The sequence below is a fragment of the Cottoperca gobio genome, chromosome 22 (assembly GCF_900634415.1).
Source record: "Cottoperca gobio chromosome 22, fCotGob3.1, whole genome shotgun sequence".
Lineage (NCBI taxonomy): Eukaryota > Metazoa > Chordata > Actinopteri > Perciformes > Bovichtidae > Cottoperca > Cottoperca gobio.
In genome coordinates, this window is record NC_041376.1 from 14,895,855 (window position 1) to 14,909,590 (window position 13,736).

Genomic DNA, 13,736 nt, shown 5'->3' on the forward strand with positions numbered 1-13,736 from the left:
TAAAAAGTAAAAAAATGCCCCAAAATCTTGCAGACATGTGAAACAGTGGCTCGTGCTGATCATCCAGTTGAGCAGCAGACTGTTGCAGTGACAGGGGGTGAAGGAGGCCCATCCCTCGGCTGCACATTGGACAGAGCCCGGCTGCCACGCCCATGGGAGGAGACTCCGGTCGATTTTGAGGCGCGGTTGAAATACTCACAGCCTCATCACCGACATCCTTTAATTTCAGCTCAGCCGCCGTGGGTTCCACACTGAAGTGGGATCTTCTCATTACCAAACCTAGCAAGGAAGAAGGAGATCCGGTCGGATTTTTCACTTCTTTGGCAAGAGCTTACTTATCCCAGAGCTGGATTTTTAAATCTCAAAAACTCCTCGAGGTTTTTCTTTTTCGATTTTCTTTTTTTGTTCAGAACATCTAAAAGGAAAAAAATGGGAGCCCAGTTGTCCAAGGGTGGAGTAGCTGTTGAGGGGAAAGCCGCCGCCGTCGTCGCCGACCCTGCTGCTGCCAAAGCCAACGGCCAGGTGAGTAAAGCAGGCCTGACATGCCGAGCATCAGCGGGGAGCCACATGGCACCCAACGCCCACCGGCGGCATAGGTGCCACGGCGGGGCTGAGGGCAGCGACGAGAGCCTAGCTGTTGCTCCTTGATAATGTGCACCGAGAGCATACCAAGTTATATGTTAGCCATGACTGTAGATCAGAGTTTGAACTATAACAGGTTGTTTTAAATCTGAAGACATCCAGCAGAGAGCAGCCATCGAGTGGCAATGCTCGTCCCCGCTCAGCGCGCTCCAGACATGCCTTTTTTTTTGTTAATTCCGTCCGCCGGTCCCAAGGGGGCAATTTACCCGCACATTTTATGCAAGGACGACAGATTCGGGTCGAAATGTGTGTTTGGACCGTGTTCTCTCTCATGAGTTGACTGTGTTCGGGGAGGTAGTCGCTTTTACGTCGAACAAAAGACGCAAAGCGGTGCAAAGGCAGCAAAATGCGCTCTGCTGGAGGCTCATTTTGCGGAGTCGCAACAAAGCGCGGAGAGACGATGTCCCATATTCTATATAATTGAGTCAAACATAGAAGTGGATAAAAATATGCTTCGATGATCGATTAATTGCTGATTGTTGGGAGAGTTAAACAAGTGGCTTGCTTGAGTCTGACTCAACATATGTATTATAGGATCAAATACGATGCACGTTCATATGTTAATGAACTTCGTTGGATTTGACTGATTTATTACCCCCCCCCCATTACGAGTGCAGTAGATTAATTGAATATGACTCTTGGCTCTGACAGTCGCTTTGTCCGTCCGGACTGTGTGCCGGCTGTATTCTGGCCACAATGAGCTCATGCAGAGAGCAGTGGTAGATGTGAGCGCAGGTTTCATGGGGATTCCTTTGTTCCCCAACTTGCCGGCTGTGTTGACGTTGAGATGCAGCACTACTGCCCCCATGTGTCTGCTCAAAGTCATACTAACAGCTGTTGACTTTCCCCCACGAACCACTGTCAGGGCACGCAGATTTCCTCAAGTATAACATGGATTAACTATTGGAGTAAATGGGCTAATGCTAATCTGTCATATGCCAGATCTCTTTAGATTTATTTGGACTGATGTAAATCAACAGTTTATCCATCTGTATGAGATTTTCCATCTCCAGTGGCAATGTGTTTATTTTTGATTATTTTAATCCACAACTAATGCGTTCTCTTCTCTGCAGGAGAACGGCCATGTCAAAACCAACGGCGATGTGTCAGCCAAGCCTGATGGGGAAGTGGCTGCCGCAGATGGAAATGGAACAGTCGAGCCAGCCAAGGAGGGTGAAAACGGAACCGGCGATGCCATCGAACCTGCTCCAGCAGCCGAGGGCGAAGCCGCCAAACCAGAGGGCGAAGCCGCCAAAGAGGGCAAGAAGAAGAAGAAGTTCTCCCTGAAGAACTCCTTCAAGTTCAAGGGCATCTCGCTGAAAAAGAACAAGAAGGGCAGCGAAGAGGGCAAGGAGGAGGTCGCCTCCCCCACGACCGAGGACAAGCCCGAGGAGAACGGCCACGCGGCCAAGGAAACCAAAGAGGAGACGCCGGCCGCTGAAGCCAAAGAGGAGGAGGCCGCTGCCCCTGCTGCTGAAGCTGCACCTGAGGGAGAGACCAAGGTGGTGGAGGAGGCCCCACCCACAGAGGCTGCCCCCGCCGAGGAGGCCGCCGCCCCCGCTGAGGATACGACACCTGCAGCCTCTGAGGGCGAGGCCAAAGCAGAGTGACTGCGTCCCGCCACGGCACCTGAACTGATTTTCCAAGATTAAAGTATATAAATATATATATGAGAGACTCGTGCCACGTTCTTAAAGTTATAAACAAAACTAGAAGAGAAGACAAAGGATATATCACGTTTGCTGATTCAACCACCAGTTCACTGCCTTTTATTAGTTCTTCGACAGACGGAATCTCACCGGGCCCTCTCATGATGAAAGCGTCGGCATGTGTCGCCCCCTCATGGTACACACAGAGACAGGCGTGTGTGCAAAGGTAATGGATTGGATGTGGAGCGAATCAGGAATACTGACTTATTTTCCCAATTCATGGAGAAGCATCCTTTTTAACAGCGTGGCAGCCCTATAACATTTTATTTTTCTTTCTCATCTTTTTGGGATCTAAAAATTGTCACTGTTGCGGAGCGGGGCAGACCATCTCCTTCACTCGAAATGACTGTTATATGGACACATAACCTTTTAAAAGATCTTATTAACTTTTAGAATTCTACATTCCTTTGTTTTAGCCCCAAATTTCAAGTATTTTGTCATGTATAGAAAAGTGAAAATCGAGGAGGGGAGGTGGAAAAAGAGCAATGTCTTTGTTCGTGCATTTTGATTCTTTTTCTGGCTAAAACCACATTCAAGCTTCTTGATTATTGCAGTGTTCACATTTCAGAGTTTATGATGCAGGGGTTGTGTAAAAAATGTGAGCTTTTTATCTGCAAACTGTCTCTGTAAATATGTTTTGGCCAATATTTTTGGTTCTCTTTATTTTGCTATCGTTTGAAGATGTTAATGGTTTTATTGTAACTTTTAATAAGGGTAAATAAATGTTTGATCCCCTCTGTCTGTGTTTCGCCTTGTGATTCACACCTCAAGACACACTGATTTTAGTTGGGTTATTTTATTTTTAAACTAGTCTTTTCAGTACATTACGCATACACAAATACAAAATTGGTTATATAATAAACTGGATTAAAGAACCCATACTGTCTTTGGTGAGAAGTTATTTAAAACCACCATGCTTTACATTAAATGAGAGTATAAACAAGCTTTATCTCTGTCAGCTGGAATATAAAAATGAAAACTTTAGTGTTGCTTGTGAACTTCAGATGGGGACAGAAAAGATGTAGTGATAAATTACAGTGAAAGTCGCATGAGTCATGTTTTATTCATGCTTGTTCTACATATAATAAGGTCACAGCTGCACCAATATTGTATTGGACTGACATGAATTTTTGGGGTAACTCCAAATATTTGCATATTAATCTAGATATCTTTTTCATCTGTCACAATAGTCTTTTAGCACAACATTAGGAGTACAGCATTTTGCATTTCACTATGTGGTGCCTTGTGTGCAAATAAATCTTTGGATCCAAACAATGGATAGTGAGGACCTACAGTATATCTAACAGGATATGAATTAAGTTTCATAATAGGATTTCTTCCTTAATTATTAAGTATGGCAACTTACTGCATTTGACATGCGGTCATTAGATGCCAGAGTAAACCCGCTTAAATACTCAGTTAATTATTAGATGCTTAAAATTGCTGATTTTATTTGTTGATCTCTGGCTCCCTGTGGTGGACAGAAATATACTGTACCCTGCACCCTGTTGCGCTTCACTTTATAGTGAACACGTTAACATGTTTGGTGAATAGCCAAAGTTAGCTAGTGTTGTTGTCGTAGGCCTATCTTTAGCAAGGTGTATACTGTTATGAGGTCTGGAAGTAGGTTTAGGTAAAGGTTACGTGCAACACATTATGGTAAGAGCAGCAAAGTCTACCGAAATATTAAGCGGACCGAAATAAGGTCCATCCATCCATCCATCCATCGTCTACCGCTTATCCGGGATCGGGTCGCGGGGGCAGCAGGTCCAGTAAGGAACCCCAATCTTCCCTTCTCCGGGCCACATCCTCCAGCTCTGACTGGGGGATCCTGAGGCGTTCCCAGTGAGGAGATATAATCTCTCCACCGAGTCCTGGGTCTTCTCCAGGGTCTCCTCCCAGCTGGACGTGCCTGGAACACCTCCCTAGGGAGGCGCCCAGGTGGCATCCTTACTAGATGCCCGAACCACCTCAACTGGCTCCTTTCAACGTAAAGGAGCAGCGGCTCTACTCCGAGTCTCTCACGGATGGCTGAGCTTCTCACCCTCTCTAAGGGAGACGCCAGCCACCCGTCTGAGAAAACCCATTTCGGCCGCTTGTACCCGAAATAAGTTTGACACCTTTAAATATGATAAGAAAACCTATTGTCCGTCAAGACTGTATGAGCTAATGAGCAGCTAGTAACAGACGAAGTGGCCTTAAGGCAGGGGCCGTATACGGCCCGCAGGACCATTTGATCCGGCCCTCGAGGTAATTCGTAAAACGCACGCAAATAAAATCCACTAGCAAAAAAAAAACTAGACGGCAATATTTTAAATGGGGGACTGACTGTTTTTCCTGGCCAAGGTCAGGGTCCTTGAACACAACACGAGCGGAACGTGTCATCACGTGGTCACATCATGTCAACTTCAATTTTAAACGAGACTGTCATTGACATCAGTGAACGCAGCGTGGCGAGTGTAAAACAGAGAAAGCCTGATGCGTAATGTCGCACTTTCCAGGAGAAATAATCTCGAGCGTCATTACAGCACGAAACATGCCGAACTGCACGAGCTGAACGGACGAGTGCGTTTGGATAAAGTTAACGCTCTTCGGCGGAGTTTGGCCCAACAAGCAGCTCTCTGCAGAGCGGAACATACAAACATGGACAGATAGATCGGTAGACCACCACACCAAGAACAGACTATTCCACCACTGCCATTTACAATACTCACTTTTTATAATTTGTGCAATTATCACTGCCATGTGCAATATTCACTTTATTTTCTATCAACCACTTGGTACTTATATTATTTTTTATTCTATTTAATTATTGCTTATTGCCTTTTTACTTCATATGTTCTTTTGCAGTGACAAGATACATTTCCCCGTTGTGGGACTAAAGGATTTTTTTCTGATAAAACGGAAAGATACATGTATAACAAAGTTGCTTTTTTGCACAGCATAAAAGAAAGGTGAAATGAATGGGCTGTGTCTTAAACATTTTTTGCAGAGGTTATGAGTTAAATAATTAATATGGCCCTCGAAGGATGTTTCCTTGACAGGAAAAAGGTTCCCCACCCCTGTGTTAAGGCGATGGATTGCGACAGCGTTTTGCTCTGCACGTGCGGGTTCGAATCCCATCGTCGTCGGATATTTCCATTAAACTAAAACGTTTAAAACGTTACCGGGGTTGTGAGGTAGATTAAATGAATAAAGAGTCAATTTATCACTGAAACCAATAGGCCTGGAGTGATATCTGTCTGTAAAGTTCAGTTTATTCGTTTTGGTAAGCCACAGAATCCAGTTTATTTATGTTGGTATTCAAATAATGGCAAATGGGCAAAAGGCCATATTTATATGTTTTTAAGAAGCACTTGAAGTACAAAGTACAACGTCCATAGACTTGGGGTACATACGCCGTCGACATGCGCAGCTGTGTTCAGAAACCTTGATGCACGCCACCTGCACGTGCTTGTATACACTACAGGTCTGCTCATGTAACAGGTGTTCTTACCTCAATGATTGATCAACAAGTGTTCACTGTGGCTGCTTCTTTGACCATTTCTCCCTAGCAAAACGTAAAACCTATCTTAAGACAAAAGAGAGATATAATTAGTTATTTTTTACTTGGAGAATGCTGCCACCTGGTGGTAACAGTACATACTCATCTATTATTAGTCCAAGTTCTGACTTTCTTATGACATGCTATATTATCATTTTTTATGACATTTGTTTGACATACTTTGCTATGACATTTTTATAACTTTTTGTCAATGTTTTTAATACTATAATATCACTGTTTTATGATTGTAGTTTTTTCACATACAATAGGCCTACTTTTATGACATACTATACTATTACTTTTTTGTATGACTCTAACTGACTGACATTTTACAGATGTTTTTGTTTAATGGCATACTATATAATGAATTTTTATTGCATACATATGACATTTTTATAACTCTTTTCGGTGCTTCTATGACAAGCTATATACGATGTGATTTCTTATGACATACTATATTTACAGATATTTTGTTACATTTATGTTTGGTATACTATACTATGATTTCTTTCATGAATGTTTTATAACATACTATAGCCTACTATGACTTTCTTTTTACATTTATAAGGCATAATAAAATATGACATTTTAATTAACAATGTTTAGTTAAAAAAATAAAAATAAGACAGTGACCACAATAATACAAATAATACCATCAACAACAAAAAATAAATGAACGGGGGAGGAGTTACATAATGTAACCACAATGATTCAATAATACAGAATCTGTTCCATCTTTCTCAAGACAGGATCTAACAAAGTTCCAGGAGCCTTCAAGTCCATCAGGCATATCGTTTACTTGAAGAATTAGAGAAGCCTGATCCATTGTTAGCAAGTCCATAAAGTCATTAAGCTTTGTTTGCGTTGTTTCCAATTCCATAAAATGATCTGTTTGGCTGACAGGAAGGCCAGAGCTATAATACTATATAACATTTTTGGTTGCACAAAGGGCCATTTTCACACATAATGTACAATATATAATATACAATTCAGAATTGCGTAACAAGGCATTGTTTCCTATGTCTATACCCTTAGTAAGTAGTGACTTTATAACAGACGTTATTTGCAGATAAGATACAAATATTCTGAATCTTTCCACCCAAACTGTTTAATTAATTGAAAGGGGCCATATTTCTATTTCTAATAACTTGCCCCTGTTTCATGGTAGGTTAATGCCATACACTAATTTTATGGGTTTTACCACCCACAATGAACAATGGGTGGGGGAAATGTATCCAATCATTTTACATTTTATCTTATTTTACAGTGAAAAATGACAAGACAAAACTAACATCAGGAACACAAACACGGTCATTTAAAACACATATGACGGCACACATGTTAATATATTCTACAGTCTAAAATATATACAGTATTATCAAACCTGTGTTTCTTAATCAAAACCTTTAATGTAAATGTTAGTAAGCCCTAATATAGGAGGAAGTGATCCCACCTGGCTAAATTTCCCTTTATTATTAATACCAATTTCCTCAGCCTTAGATTTGAGCTTTTTCCCAAAGTTTGTTTTGGCCTTTCTATCTCTACTTCCGTTTTGAGGATGACTGGATACGTGGTGTTCTGATTTGTTGTTTGTATATAATTTAATTGTTTTTTTGTTTTTATTGTGAATTGTTCCCACTTAAATACCACTGAGTTGTAGTTTCTCACTATGAACACTGGAGAGCAGTATTACTCAGGATAGTCGCGCCTCTCTCCAGTCATTCCACCAGTAAAGACAAGCGCAACACTTCCGGTGGTGACCTTCAAAACAAAACTATTAAATGAGATGCTATGGGTACATCCCAAATCTCTTAATCTGCCTTCACGTGTCCCTCACTTGCGTCTTTCTTGCACGGAGAGACATAAGGAAACCATGCGAGGAGAGAGGAAACAAGGAAATGTGTTTTTAGAGAAGTAAAACGTCCTTTCCTCTACAACGTGAAGCGACGTCCGTTTCTGATGTCGGCGATCACAGCTGGATCAGCTTTAACATCTGTAGAGACGGAGTTTGTGTCTGCACACATTTGCACTGTGCTTATACTAATAAACACACACAGTTATCACTGCCAGAGCAGCAGCAGCCTGGTAGGGCCCACCTGTCTCACACACTCCTGCACATGAATAACAACCTGCATGCATTTATATTATTCATGCATTATTTGCCTCAATATGTATTGATATTCTGATTGTGACCTCATTATTTAATAACCCAGAATATGATTATGGTGTCTTTTGAACACTGGGCATTTTTTATTTGGTTAAATGTTTCAGGGAAATAATTGATATGAAACCCGACGCTCAGGAATGATCAGCCTCACATGTGACTCAATGGAAATGACGATAAATACAAATGTAAAAAGTGTTTTCTGCTGACAGACTATTTGACTCTGTGAATTTAATACAACACTTTCAATACAGTAGGTGGCGGTATGCACCTTGAACGTTGGTTTGCGATCCGCCAATAAACCCAAAGAAGAAGAAGAAGAAGAAGAAGAAGAAGAAGATAATTATATCTGTTTTCTTCACGAGTCCAGCTGTCAAAAGGCACAGCGGTTCTCTCCAGCATGGGGTTAGAAGCATGGTACATGGACAGCTCTGATGAAGACCAGAGAAAGCTGCACAGACTGAACCCAAACCAGCCCGTCTCTCTGGAAGAATTACAAAAGCTTGGAGTGTTTTACTGGAAGGTAAGTTAGCGGTACAGTTACAGCCCTGTGAGCTGCTGCCTTCAGGTTCTCAGATGAAGTTAACCACGACAAACCAAAGTCATGTGTTTTATATGTACTTTATCCATTAACAGCTCGTTTGTAAACTGTTGTCCGGATTACAAAACCACCGTGAGCCTCAACAACTTCACAATGCCAACAAACCTTTTTGTTCTGGTTTAGGCGGAGTATCAGGGCCAGGCATAAGGGGAAAATGAGAGATGGAAGATTTGTTTTTTATTTGTTTTTGTAGAATAAAGTCGTAAATGAAGTTGAAATGTGAAGAATATAGATGAAATGCAATTTCGAGGATAATGTCTAAATGTTGAGAATGTCTAAATGATAAAAATAAACATTGCATTCCCCCTTATACCTGGCCCTAATACTTGGATTGTTTTTAAATGTATAAAAACATTTGGGCCTGCACTGTAGAAATACAAACAGAAATGAGCTATACTTTTGTTTCAAGTTACTGCAGTGCATTTCATACTGCCAGCTAGCCCCAGTTATTATTATACCATATTTATTATCATAGCATAAGATGCCCAAACTGCTAGCATATGAGTTGCTGTTGTGATGTGTAACACGTGATGAAAGAACCAGATTGGTTTTGGTAACAGTTCCTCTCCACAGATGAGTTTGTTCACTGATCAGAGCTGTTGTCCTGTTGCAGCTGGATGCTGACATCTATGAAACAGACCCAGAGCTGGAGAAGATCCGTAAAGACCAAGGCTACTCCTATATGGACATTATCTCTATTCACAAGGACAAGCTGCCTAACTATGAGGAAAAGGTAACCAAAGCAATGCAAAGTCTGTACATTTTAAATCCGACAATATCTTCTAATAATGAAACTGTCACATTGCTGGAGAAGACCCTTGAAACAGTCGGAACTGAACTAGACTGAAGTGAAATGTCCGCGCTGCATTAGAAGATTTTATGACCTGTGGGACATTAGGATAATGCTCTAGAGTGGTTTATGACATTTATATGACCGTCGTTCTCAGTCAGTGGAGAAGACAATGACACATTAGGACAACTCGCATTTAAACTGGCTGCCAAGTTTTATAATTCAATGGAGAAACCACCATTATACAGGACTGTCTTTTGTCTCTCAGCTGAAGATGTTCTTTGAGGAGCACCTGCACTTAGATGATGAGATCCGCTACATCCTGGACGGCCAGGCCTACTTTGACGTCAGGAACAAGGAGGAGCGATGGATCCGAATTGCCATGAGAAAGGGGGACCTGATCACCCTGCCGGCCGGCATCTACCACCGCTTCACCCTGGATGAGACCGTACGTGGCATACATGAGAGTAAATGTCATTAACATGAAGGTTCCTTAAAAAAAACATGGGAGGTGTAGACGAGATGGAATTTAAATGATGCCTGAGGAGAAATTGTGTTGTGGCTGCAGAAAAGAACAATATTTGAATAAGAGTAGAACAAGTATTGAGTGTTTCCATACAGCAGAATACAAACACAAAAGATGCAGATGTGCATCGTCAAAGTATTTATTTTGTCTTTACAGAACTACACTAAAGCCATGAGGCTGTTTGTGGGGGAGCCGGTGTGGAAAGCGTACAACCGACCCGCTGATGACTTTGACATCCGCCAGAAGTACATGGCCTCTCTGCAGGGATCCTGAGAGATCCCATAAACTGGACCCCACATGACCACTGCTTACACTAGAACCAGAGCCTGTACTGTGGTTCTGTAGAGGCTCAGTTAGAATGTGGAGAAGCACAGTGTGGATGTTTAAGAGCTGCTGCTGCTGCAGCAGAGCGGTCAGATTAGATGCTGTTTAGTGGAGAATGAAATGATGTAGACGACAATCTCAGAGGTGGAATTACAGCAAGTACATTTACCTTTCCAGTTGAACCTGTTTTACACTTCTACATGTCTGCTAGCAGTTAGATTACGATTCTGCAGATAAAACACATGATCGGATAATGAAATCTTAAACTACCGAACAACATACAGGTTGGTTTGCACCAGCAACTATCTACATATTGATTAAACTCTATTTTAATTTTAGTTTACATCCATAAACTTGGATTTACTAAACGGAGATTAATTCTTAATTGTGCAACAGAGCTCCGCTTAATTCAAAATCTGGATTCATACATTTGAACACGGATTACAACTCCTCTACACTTGAATTGATCCTTGTTGCTGCAACCTTAGCATCATATTAATGTGGGATAATAATGCAATAACAGCATAAACTGTACGTAACGTAACACTTTAAAGGGGGCATTCTGCAGAAGTACTTTACCTTGTAATGGAGCGTCACTTACTTTGGGTCTGAATACTTGTTTCACCGCAGGAAAATCTTTAGTGCCTTGTTGTCTTAAATCAGTTTTATTAGGTGTTGGACATATACAATTAATATGAAGTATTTCTAATTTCATATTCAAATCTCAAATCTAAAGTTAGAGATGTATTGTCTTTGCTAATGGGGTATTGTTTCTGACACATTCGTATACATCTTTGTATGGAATAAAGCTGCTGCTATTTTCAATATGTGCTTTGTTTTTATTTCCCCCCCATTAAACCAGATTAGTCGATTTAAAATAACAGTTTTATTTAGGATAAAACAAAATTTAATATACATAAATATGATCAACACAATATGTAAACAGTGACAGTTAAAGATCCACCAGGACAAATCAATAAAAGATTTAACAATACAATCATTTTTGATATAATTACACAAAACAGAAGAAAGAAAAAAAAAACAGATTCTCTGATATGTACAATTTTGGATTCTTAATATTTTACAGTTTAGTGAAGAGGATACGATGCAATCAGAAGGGCTTATCTATTTTCACTGCATGAGTTAATAAACCTGGCAGGTGAAATGGAGTGGTGTTGGACTGTTAATCCAGTGTTACAGGTGTCTGCTGTGGAAGAAGCTTTGGACCTCTGTGGTAGTTTATTAGTCTTTAAGCACAGTGAAGCTCAGGATAATGCCCATGTCAAGACTCACATTATGAGCCTGCAACTCCCTTAAAACCACTGCCAGTCTGTAGTGCAACGCACATCCAAGTTCTGAGGGCTCTCTTCCAATCTCACAATGATTCCTCTGCGGCAGTGTGTCTAGAAATGATTGTTTTTAAATTTAGAGGAATATTTTTGACATTTTGAGAAATTATTTGCAGAGATTTCGAGGAGAAGATCTAAACCACGTGCTAAATATGAAGCTAGCAGTTTAGCTTAAACTAGAACAAAGAATGGAAGCAGGGGGAATGGACTGTTTCTTGGCGGGACAATTACAAGGTAAGCTTGTCTGTTTGTACTGTAAGACGTTAATCAGTGAAGAAGTGAATAATATTGCCGTCCCTGAAAAATTCAAATGAATTGAATGCACCTTTTTAAAGTTCAAACTAAAGCCTGGTAACAAGCCAACCTCCCTACAAAATAAATATCCTTTATGAATATTCATGCAAACGTTACTTCCCGTTCTTCCATATTACAATTGCATCATCAGAACTTTCCCTCAAGCCTAGTGCAAACACGAGAGCGGTATCTTCTCTGACTCACGGCAAAAAAGCAAATTTCCAAAAATGTCAAACTATTGCTTTAATCTGTAAAATAAAACGACTTCTGCACACACGTGACTTTTTCTATTTTTAGGGCGATTTCTTTTCAGGAATGTCTATCAAGCAGCTTGTGTGAGCTGGCCATGTTTTCTGTTCCTGCGAGTAAATGTGTGAATCAGGACTGGGTCACCCTTCAGAAGGAAGGAAGCCCCCTGAGGGCTGACGTGGGGAGAAATGTGTACCTGGGCTTCTCACATCCATTTTGTAGATAGAAATCCAGTTCTGGAAGATCTTGTATTAACTTGCTTCTGCACTTTTCTGTCACCACACTCTCATAGGAGCTACAGCTTTCTACAGCTTTCTACTCCTCTACACATTCTACTCTTGGTGTTTTCTTCCCCCTCCCACTGGATGCATTAGTGTTTGTCCCTGTCCCAGCTCAGATTCTTGCCTCTTACACCAGTTTGAGACACTGTGTGTTGAAGCTGTCCCCCTCCCGGCAGGCCACGGCCTCCAGCAGAGCCTGCTTCTTCTGGGTGCTGCGGGACGACTCCAGCTCGTACATAGTGGTCAGGTTGAAGAGGACGCTCTCGTGGAGGTAGAGTGCGGGGTCCTGCTGCACCAGGCCCTCCAGCTGGCCCAGGGACTCCTTCAGACAGCCTAGATAGAGCAGGCACACCGCTGCGTTGTTGTTGGCCTGGGAACGTACAGAGGGAAGGGAGTGAGGACAGAAGAGTTTGAAATCCATCATCCTTCTACTTGGTATGAAGTTTTATTTGAATGCACTGGGATGAGCTACAAGCTAAGCTAAGATAAGATAAGCTAAGATAAGATAAGATAAGATAAGATAAGATAAGCTAAGCATGTCCTGACTTCAGAGGTGGAAAGTAACTTTACTCAAGATCTGTACTTAATTACAAATTTGAGGTACTTGTACTTTACCTTTTCTGCTACTTCATATTTCTACTCTCACTACATCTCAGAGGCAATATTGTACTTAAACTACATTTATTTGATCATTTTAGTTACTTTGCAGATACAGATTATTAATACAGAATATAAATCAACAAGTAAACTATGATGTTTTATTGAGACGTGGGGTGAAAACGAGCTGCCCGGCAGAGGAAAAAGAAGTAGTTCAAATAAGCTCCACCTTTACCAGCTGCAACATTAAAGTGATGCTCACATTAATGTATCAATTATTATAATTCAATAATATAATACATTTTATTCTGAAACGAGTCATTCTGGCATGATGAGTATTTTTCACTTTTGGTACTTTAAGTTTAGTTTGATGCTAATACTTTTGTACTTTTACTTAAGTAAGATTTTGAATGAAGGACTTTTAATTGTAACAGAGTATTTATACACTGTGGTAATACTACTTTTACTTAAGTACTAGATCTGAGTACTTCTCCTTAGTGCCCGGATAAAAGAGATAATAAGACGTCTGTTTAAAATCAGTGTGCATATCGATACATGTTCCCGCTGCACCGCTCATTAGACCTGTCAATGAGAAGAACGGCAGGAAGTTCAATTCCACAGATTGTGTTGCATCAGCGAGACTCTCCAGCAGCACCAGAACAGCTG

General features: G+C 41.1%; 3 protein-coding genes across 3 annotated transcripts in view; 2 read left to right on the forward strand and 1 right to left on the reverse strand.

Annotated features, from left to right (window-relative positions):
• The first annotated feature begins 213 nt into the window (after positions 1-213).
• marcksl1a (MARCKS-like 1a) lies at positions 214-3,088 on the forward strand. Its single transcript, XM_029461116.1, has 2 exons — positions 214-522; positions 1,716-3,088. Exons 1-2 carry the CDS (start codon positions 430-432, stop codon positions 2,250-2,252), a joined length of 630 nt encoding a protein of 209 aa, XP_029316976.1. The 5' UTR covers positions 214-429; the 3' UTR covers positions 2,253-3,088.
• Positions 3,089-8,363: 5,275 nt separating this feature from the next.
• adi1 (acireductone dioxygenase 1) lies at positions 8,364-11,127 on the forward strand. The gene is made up of 4 exons (XM_029460099.1): positions 8,364-8,582; positions 9,274-9,393; positions 9,719-9,898; positions 10,133-11,127. The coding sequence occupies exons 1-4, from the start codon at positions 8,460-8,462 to the stop codon at positions 10,247-10,249; spliced, it is 540 nt and encodes a 179-aa protein (XP_029315959.1). The 5' UTR covers positions 8,364-8,459; the 3' UTR covers positions 10,250-11,127.
• A 44-nt stretch (positions 11,128-11,171) lies between these two features.
• Positions 11,172-13,736, reverse strand: part of trappc12 (trafficking protein particle complex subunit 12) — a 31,625-nt gene continuing 29,060 nt past the window's right edge. Inside the window, exon 12 of the mRNA XM_029460097.1 lies at positions 11,172-12,843. Coding sequence (XP_029315957.1) covers positions 12,601-12,843 — 243 coding nt within the window. The 3' untranslated portion in view covers positions 11,172-12,600. The remainder of the gene's footprint in view (positions 12,844-13,736) is intronic.